Genomic DNA, 9116 nt, shown 5'->3' on the forward strand with positions numbered 1-9116 from the left:
TGAGAAAGAAACATTAGGATAGTGCTTATTTATTTATTTATTTTTCCTAGAGAGAAGGAGGGGGAAGGGAGGCAGAGAGAAAAGAGAGAATCTTAAGCAGGCTCCACACCCAGCACAGAGCCCTCCCTACACGGGGCTTGATCTCACAGCCCTAAGGTCATGACCTGAGCTGAGATCCAGAGTTGGATGCTTAACTGACTGAGCCCACGAGATGTCCTTGTAGTGGTAACAAGTTCCTTGAAGAACAAGCAGGTAAATGGGCTACAGTTGTAAAGGGTGCAGAAAGTATCATGGCTAATTTGTATATAGGAGTCAGGAAATCAGAAGGTGACTTTTTTTTTTTTTTTAAGATTCTATTTATTTATTTGAGAGACAGACACAGCGAGAGAGGAAACACAAGCAGGGGGAGTCAGAGAGGGAGAAGCAGGGTTCGGCTAAGCAGGGAGCCCAGTTTGGGGCTCCATCCCAGGACTCTGGGATTATGACCTGAGCCAAAAGTAGACACTTAACCCCTGAGCCACCCAGGCACCCCTGAAGGTGACATTTGAACAGAGATTTGAATGAAGAGTGATGCTCTGACAGAAGAGTATTTCTGGCAAAAGGAACAAGAAATGTAATCACCCTGAGGCAGTAGTGTAGCTAGCTGTAAGGTCTCAGAGCTGGACAGTAGGAGATGGGGGGAGTGAACCAAATATTGAAGGGCCTTGGAGACCATGGAACAGATTTTGTATTTTTATAGAGAATATATAAATGTAGCATTAAGATTTCAACTACTGTTTCAAAGTATTTTTATGGAATTGTTACAGAGAGAAATCACCTTGCCACTTCAGAATCTGTTGTCAAAGACTGGCAAATTCTAAGACTTACCTGATACTAAGTAGCCCACCTTTTTAAAATAACTCTCAGAAAATAACATGGGTATTATTGACCATGACAGTGTTTTTGGGATCCACCTTTGGCATTTAATGATGACTACATTCTTTTTAGGCATTCATTTAGAATTTCACCCTTGTTGTTGCATATGTCTCCACCTCTCACCGGCTTTCATTTAAAAATGGGGGATGTTTTCATTTCTGTAATTGGATATTTTTCCTATTTTATTTTTTTAAAGATTTTACTTATTCATTTGAGAGAGAGAGAGAGACAGAGCATGGGGTGTGGTGGGGGGCTGCGGGGAGAGGCAGAGGAAGGAGGAGAAGCAGACTGCCTGCTGAGCTGGGAGCCTGGCATGGGGCTGGATCCCAGGATTTGGAGATCATGACCTGAGCCAAAGCAGACGCTTAACCATTTAAGCCACCCAGGTGCCCCCATTTTTCCTATTCTTGATATTCTCAGATTTATGGGGATCATTAACTTTTTTTTTCCAGCACTTTAATTACAGTTCTTCAGCACTTAAGCCTGAATTCAGATACTACTACTCGATATTCCTCTTTCTCTGACTTTTGTGCACTTTGTGTTTTTTTTTCTTTAGAAAATGGAAGCAAGCTTTTAGTTTACTTTTCTCTTTCAACATAATCCCTTCATTTTACTAATTAACTATCCTGTACTTTCGAGCATTACGCACTGTGCAGCTAGGAAGTGAATAAGGCTAAGCTCCTGGTCAAAAAGCCTATGCAAAATATGACTTTGAAAAGCCTCCTTTTTGCTTTCAGCATTTTACCAGCCTCATGTTATCCTGTCCTTCAGCTTCCTTGACCTATAGCTTCCTTGAACCGTTGCTTTCAGTTTTGATGTCACTCCAAAGCTTTTATCTTGTTTATGTCCTCTTTCATCTTTTTTTTTTTTAAGACTTTATCTCATACCCAGCGTGGGGTTCGAATTCACAACCCCAAGATAAAGAGTCTCATGCTGTACTGACTGAGCCAGTTAGGTGCTCGTCTTTCATCTTTAAAAAAAATTAATTTATTGGATGGGAGATGTTGGCATGCTCCTCTTTGGATTTTTAAAAATTTTAAAATTATCTTTAATGTACAAGTAATGAAGTAATGGGTGAAATAGATAAAGGGGAGTAAGCAGTACTAACTTCAGGGAGAAAGTTCTCTTACTCATACAAGTAATTTATATTCCTTGTACAGCTTTTTGAATATGGAGATAAGCCCAAAAAGAAAAGAAAAATATCTTGTAATACCAGAGGAAGTCCTAATTAAAATTAGTAGCTACAGTTGTAGGTGAATATATTTACTCTTAATAAAACAGGAATACACCATTGTGTGAACTTTTTTCACTCAACAGCAGATGATAAACATCAACCTGTGTTAACAGATAGAAAACTTCTCAGACTTTTTTGCTCCCAGGAACCCTTTGCACTCTTAGGAATCAAGTTTTTATTTATGTAGCTTATATCTATTTACTAAATATCAAAACTTAAGAGATTTTTAAAGCGTTAGTTCATGATTACTACATTTTAATATAAATGATCGGTATTTTGTTCTGGGAAAAAAAACTATTTTCCAAAACAAAAATTAGTGGGGAAAGTAGAACTATTTTACATTTTGCAAATCTTTTAAATATCTACATTCAGTTTTTTGTACGGTGTTGTCTTAGTTTATACATATTGTTTCCTCTGACTGGAATGCCCTCCTTGATACTACACATCCTTCAGTCCGGCTCATACGTCACTGTATTTAAAGGCTACCCCATCCCTCTTTACATGCATTAGAGCTGATTACATCTTCTTGGTGCCTCACTGTGGCCTTTAATACTTTAATGCTCTGTATGTGTCAGGTTCTTGAACTACACACACTTCAGTTTTCTTGACTGAAGGGAGTTTCACAACTATGTGAGGGTTATGGGGAAAGCACCTGGACAGAAGTGAGATAGACCACAGCCACTCAGCAGATTTGCCACAAATAGACTAAAAAAAAAGTTTGCTGTCAAAGTAGGTTTACTAATTTCTTAAATGAGTGATTGACAGCAACAGTTGATGAGGACAGAAATATGATTAACTGCACAGGCCAATGCAAATATATACAGTTGGCAATCCATATGGGAACTGTTAGTCCTGTGTAGTGTAATTTTCATGAGTCGAGCAGCATTTCTTATTTCCTAATTAGAGCTGTTCTTTTTATTGTTAGTTAATGTAAGAGCTTTATGGAGTATTTCTTCTTAATCTCCATCAGTTTTTGTTTTTTTTTCTTAAAGATTTATTTATTTATTTGACAGAGCAAGAGAGATCACAAGTAGGCAGAGAGGCAGGCAGAGAGATGGGGGAAGCAGGCTCCCTGCTGAGCAGAGAGCCAATACGGGGCTCAATCCCAGGACCCTGAGATCATGACCTGAGCCGAAGGCAGAGGCTTAACCCACTGAGCCACCCAGGCGCCCCAATCTCCATCAGTTTTCATCCCAGAAAAATAATACATTATCTGTAATTACCCTGTCATGACAGGGTTCTCAAATTTTATGTACATAGAATATTTTAAGGTGTGTGGTGTGGATTCCTTACCTCTGCTTCCATACACATACTAAGTCTTAAAAAATCAGGTAGAGTTTTATAGCTCAAAGATATTTTGCAGATACTCTCATCTCTTTTAGGAGTTGGATTATAATGAGGAAATTCAGAACCAAAAAAAGGTTAGTTAGATTCTAGTGTTTCTAGAATCACAAATCCAGTTAGTTAATGGACTGACACATCTAGTAATTAGAATCCAGGTTTCTGGTCTGCCTTGTTCCATAATCAGTAGATCTTTCTTGATGAAGAAGTAAGTTTGTCCATGGGACAGCTTTTCTTTTATTCTTAGAATAAGAGTGTAGTCATATAAGATCTCTTCTGTATAAACCTAAAATTGTAAAGTGTTTTTTGTCTTTTTCTTTCTTCTCAGTTCCCAGCCTTATTTTCAAGACTCCTGAAATTCTTTTTCCTGCTTAAGAATGGTTTGACTTTGATGGTAGGCTTAATTTGATTGGGTCAGCAAAAAATTTAAATTGTGTGAAGGAGGGGTGCCTGGGTGGCTCAGTCATTAAGCAGCTGCCTTTGGCTGAGATCATGATTCCAGGGTCCTGGAATCGAGCCCCACATTGAGTTCCCTGCTCCACGGGGAGCCTGCTTCTCCCTCTCCCCCTGCTTATGTTCCCTTTCTGGATATTTCTCTCTCTCTCTCTCTCTGTCAAATAAATAAATAAATAAAATCTTTAAAAAATAATAAATTGTTTGAAGGAAATTAAGAGGTCAACAGAGGATGCCTATTTGGAAAGTAGGGTTTAGATTATTGGTAGGTATATCATGTTCCTCTTTGCCTTTCATCAGTGGATTGAATCATCTTCATACTCATTATCACATCAAAAATTAAGGAATTTTCATCATTTTTTCTGTCATAGTGTGTTAGAATTATACTGTGAGACTCATTTGAGGTCAGTCCTATTATTGCCAGCATCATAATTATATATTTATAATGCCAAATGATACTCCAGATTATTTTTTCTTTTAAATGGGTTTGTACATTCTTTGTATTTCACATCTGACTTGATGAGAGCTAAGAGATTAAATTATATGGCAGACTGAGCACATGGTTTCACCTCACAGTTTATGCCAAACCTTATTAGAATGGAAAGAGTGGGGGAAAATCGAATGAGAGGAGAAATGAACTAGTAACTTTTAAAAAGTGGGAGTGCCATCATTGGACCAAAACTTTTTAGCAGTTCTTCATAGAAAGAAAGCAGAATGGTAAATTCATAGTGGTGAGAAGTAAGATGAGAAGAAATTATAACCCAAAGCACTTTAAAGAAAACTGTTATGGAAGTAGGAATCATTTGGAGGAACTTTATTTTTAAAACTCTTTTTTTTTTCTTTTTAAGAGATTATTTATTTATGTATTTATTTGACAGAGAGAGAGAGCGCGGGAGAGGAACAGAAGTAGGGGGAGTGGAGAGGGAGAAGCAGGCTTTCCCGCAGAGCAGGAAGCCTGATGCAGGGCTTAGTCCCAGGATACTGTGATCATGACCTGAGCCAAAGGCAGATGCTTAACATCTGAGCTACACAGGAGCCCCATGGAGGAACTTTATTTAAGGAGCAAGAAAGAAAAGACTCAAAAGAATCTTAGTGTAGATTGATTAGGGAACTTTCCTGTAAGCTAACTGTACCACTTGGCTCCTCTTTTCTCTCCCATTTGGCCTGGACTGCAGACAGAAATCCATTTGTCCTCAGAATATAGCATAAGAATGAGCATTGAGAGGAGAGAGGCAGGGCAGTACCTCAGGTAGCCTCTGGCCCTTATGAGGCACCCTCAGAAATTAATCTGCTCATACCTCCTGCTCATAGCCAGCAGCAAGTCTACTTTTTCCCTCCCCTATAATCACTGGAGACAAACTGCAGGTAAACAGAACAGGTAAGCTAAATTAAATTCAAGGAGGAACACCAAACATTTCTGGAACACCAGTACAATGGAAGAAAATCACCAAACTCAAACAAAAAGCAGATCTAAATTTTTAGGAGACAGTCCATAGAACAAGACTTTAAAGTCAGTATAGTTTAAAAAAAAAAGTAATATCCTCAAGGAGACTCAAGAGATTATTACCCACACAAAAATAAAAGTTGTGGAAATTTAAAATAGGACAGTTAAAATAATTATCTGAATAGCAAGTAGACCTAACTGGAAAGCATTTTAGTGAATTGAAAAATGGAACTCTGAGGCCTTCTCTCCCAAAAAAGTATAAAATAACAATAGAAGATAAAAATCTAGGAGAAAAAAAATGAGATATACAGATTAGATTCTATGATTTCAACATCCATCTCTAATAGGAGATCCAGAGAAGTAGAATGGCAATAGGGAGTAGGAGAGGGAGTTAGAAGGAAGAACGGAAGAAATTTTGTCTGTAGGACCTTAATGGTGTTTAATAGTTTAGGTGATGTCATTTTTAAAATTAGGGGACACTGCTTGCATTTATGCATCATTATTAGGTATGCTATAGAATTTTGGTAGATAATCCTTTTTCAAGTTAAAGAAGCTTATTCCTGCCCCACATTAGTAGTTCTGTGGTTTTATGATATTTGAGTGTTGAATTTTGTACTTTTTTCCCAGCATGAGTTAAGAGAATCACAAGGGTTTGCTCCTTTATACTGATTTATTAGTATTGAACCATTCTGCTTGGCTGTAAACACCATAAACACAATTTGGTATCCTACCAATTTACTAATTTATTTAGTTTTGTTTAAATGTTTATAAGAGATTAGGATAATAGATTTTTCTTTTTGTGACTGTGGTATATTTGGGGAAAAGTTTTAAATTAGCAATAATTATGCTCGGATAAACCTTGTTGGCTTTGATTCTGCCAACTGCACAAAGCTATAACTGTAGTATATTTTGACCAAAAACTGATTATTCAGCTTTTTAAAGAAAAATAAAACTTAATCAAAGCAGCATGGATATCCCTAAATCAGGACTAAGCTATATTGATGCTAAAAGTTTTGGGATATTTTGCAAACAAATTTTTTGTTTGCTCCTAAACAGTAAAGGTTTAAATAGGAAGTGTTATTTCAAGGAATGTGATGAAATTTTTGTAATCTGTTATATTATTTTATATATTAGTCTCATTTTATTTCTCTTTAGGTGCGCATAGCTGCTAAATTCATCACTCATGCACCCCCAGGGGAATTTAATGAAGTGTTCAATGGTGAGTAAGTATTAGTATATTTTAAGCTCTCCTTAATTACATATAAACTATCTCTTTTAATCCTTACAGCACATTATAGCTGTAGCTAAAGAAGTCAAGATTCAAATAGGTGAAAGTAACTTATCCATTGTCACCTAGCTAGTCAAGTGTCAGAGCAAGGATTCTCACCCAGCTTGGAGTCAAAAGCAAATTCTTAACCCATAAATTAGGTTACCTATCTTATGGGAGAAAAGATCTACAGTAGTTTAATACTGATTAAGTAGAGAAGCAATATTAAATTGTTTTCATAGTCTTATATCATTATAAATCATAGCTTAAGCTTCTTCAGTGCTTTCACTCAAGACATTACGGGACACTTTCTAAAATCATTGGGGCTGAACTGATTGCATCTGGGTGGCTTGTCACATACATAGCTTCCAGCATTACCGTCCTCTTACAATTTCTCATTCATTAGATCTGAGGTAGAATTGGGTAGTCTGTTTTATCAGGTTCTCCTAGGTGATTCTGAGTCACAGCCAGTTTGGGAATGACTTTTCCAATACATTTATAACCTTCTGTGCCACTCACTGGCTTAACATAATACAGAATGAAAAATGTAGACGAGGCATCTTGAACTTCATGATAAAATCGATCATTACAATCCCATTTTAAGTTGTTGAATTATCAAAAAAAAAAAAGGTTGTTGAATTATCGTAAAGTTCTTTGTGCATCTTGGCTCATTTGCGCAAGCATTTATTTTGGAAATTGCAGTTTTACATTAGACAGCTACTTACTTAAAAGGAACTGTGTGATGATATTCATCTGTACTTGGCCCAGGGCCCTATACATCATAGAACAATCAGTAATCTCCACCGATAAAAATTCATGATATAGATAAAGAGTAACCAGGAGAACATGTAAACATTTACTATAAGGAGTAAATAATTACAGTAGAAATAAATCCAGACATTCTTCCTTATAGACTTGTTTGTGGATTTTGAACACTAATAGCAAAAGAAACAAATGCAGCCTTGTTTTCTCTGGTCTATTTTCCATATTGATCAGATATAAATTTTCAACAACTGAGCTGTTAGGAAGTTTTCTTACGACTTGAGCTTTATTCAGTTGATTAGCTCTGATAAATTCTTGTTTTAACAAGTTAATAGCCTTTGTAGTTAGAAGTCCATTGTTTTATTTCTGACAACTGAATGTACTTTACAGGACTATCATGAGAATAATTGATATGGAAGCATTAGATTAAGAATTGGCAAACTATTAAAAAAAAAAGTTGGCAAGCTACTTTTAGCATGAGAGGGCTGGTTTTTATTGGCATGCTACACGTTGGCCTCTGCCAGCCTCTTTCAGAAGCCCTAAGAGTCAGTGGCCTTTGGCTTATAGTCTTCTGTATTAGAGTTAATGCTTGATAGTTTCTTATATAACAAGGACTCTCCTCTCCCAAAAGAAGAGTGACTAGACTCTTCACACACAGCCTTTTTTTTTTTTTTTGGACACACAGTTTTTTAAAAGGATATAGTCCCCTACATTAGATCCTTCATAGAAAAATATATTCAGCGATTTTACTGCCACTGATTGAATTTTGCCCAGCTTTCTTGGTCTGGTGTTACAGGAAAACCTCCAGTTCTTAATCTCATTTTAAAGGATTTTTTAGATACAAAATTAATAATCCTAACTATAACTTTCTTTAAACCATGTTTTTCATTTGCTACGAAATACTTTAAGAAGTTACTGTTGTGGCGCCTGGGTGGCTCAGTGGGTTAAGCTTCTGCCTTCGGCTCAGGTCATGATCTCAGGATCCTGGGATGGAGCCCCACATCGGGCTCTTTGCTCAGTGGGGAGCCTGCTTCCTTCTCTCTCTTTGCCTGCCTCTCTGCCTACTTGTGATCTCTGTCTGTCAAATAAATAAATAAAATCTTTAAAATAAAAAGTTACTGTTAGATTATTTTATCACAAATAATTACATGCAAATTTATGAACATTAGCATCTGTCACTTGCGTTTTTAGAATTTCTGGTAGGGGTGCTTGGGTGGCTCAGTTAGTTAAGCATCTGCCTTCCACTCAGTTCGTGATCCCAGGGTCCTGGGATTGAGACCCACCAGGGAGCCTGCCTCTCTCTCTCCCTCTGCCTGCTGCTCCCCCTGCTTGTGCTCGCTCTGTCAAAAAAAAAAAAATTTTTTTAAAGATTTTATTTATTTATTTAACAGACAGAGATCACAAGTAGACAGAGAAGCAGACAGAGAGAGAGGAGGAAGCAGGCTCCCTGCCGAGCAGAGAGCCCGATGTGGGGCTCCATCCTAGCACCCTGGGATCATGACCCAAGCCGAAGGCAGAGGCTTTAACCCACTGAGCCACCCAGGCGCCCCTCAAAAATATTTTTAAAAAACAAAGAATTTCTATGTGTACATATATCTGAAAACTAACTTTGCAAAGCCTGATTTTTATTTTTTTTTTATTTTTTTTTTTTAAAGATTTTATTTATTTATTTGACAGAGAGATATCACAAGTAGATGGAG

At 37.1% G+C, this 9116-nt stretch overlaps 1 protein-coding gene across 1 annotated transcript in view; it reads left to right on the forward strand.

The window, feature by feature from the left end:
• The window catches only part of CAPZA1 (capping actin protein of muscle Z-line subunit alpha 1), a 47781-nt gene that overhangs the window by 16293 nt on the left and 22372 nt on the right, over positions 1-9116 (forward strand). Inside the window, exon 2 of the mRNA XM_059375754.1 lies at positions 6543-6606. Coding sequence (XP_059231737.1) covers positions 6543-6606 — 64 coding nt within the window. The remainder of the gene's footprint in view (positions 1-6542; positions 6607-9116) is intronic.

The sequence above is a fragment of the Mustela nigripes genome, chromosome 14, assembly GCF_022355385.1.
Source record: "Mustela nigripes isolate SB6536 chromosome 14, MUSNIG.SB6536, whole genome shotgun sequence".
NCBI lineage: Eukaryota > Metazoa > Chordata > Mammalia > Carnivora > Mustelidae > Mustela > Mustela nigripes.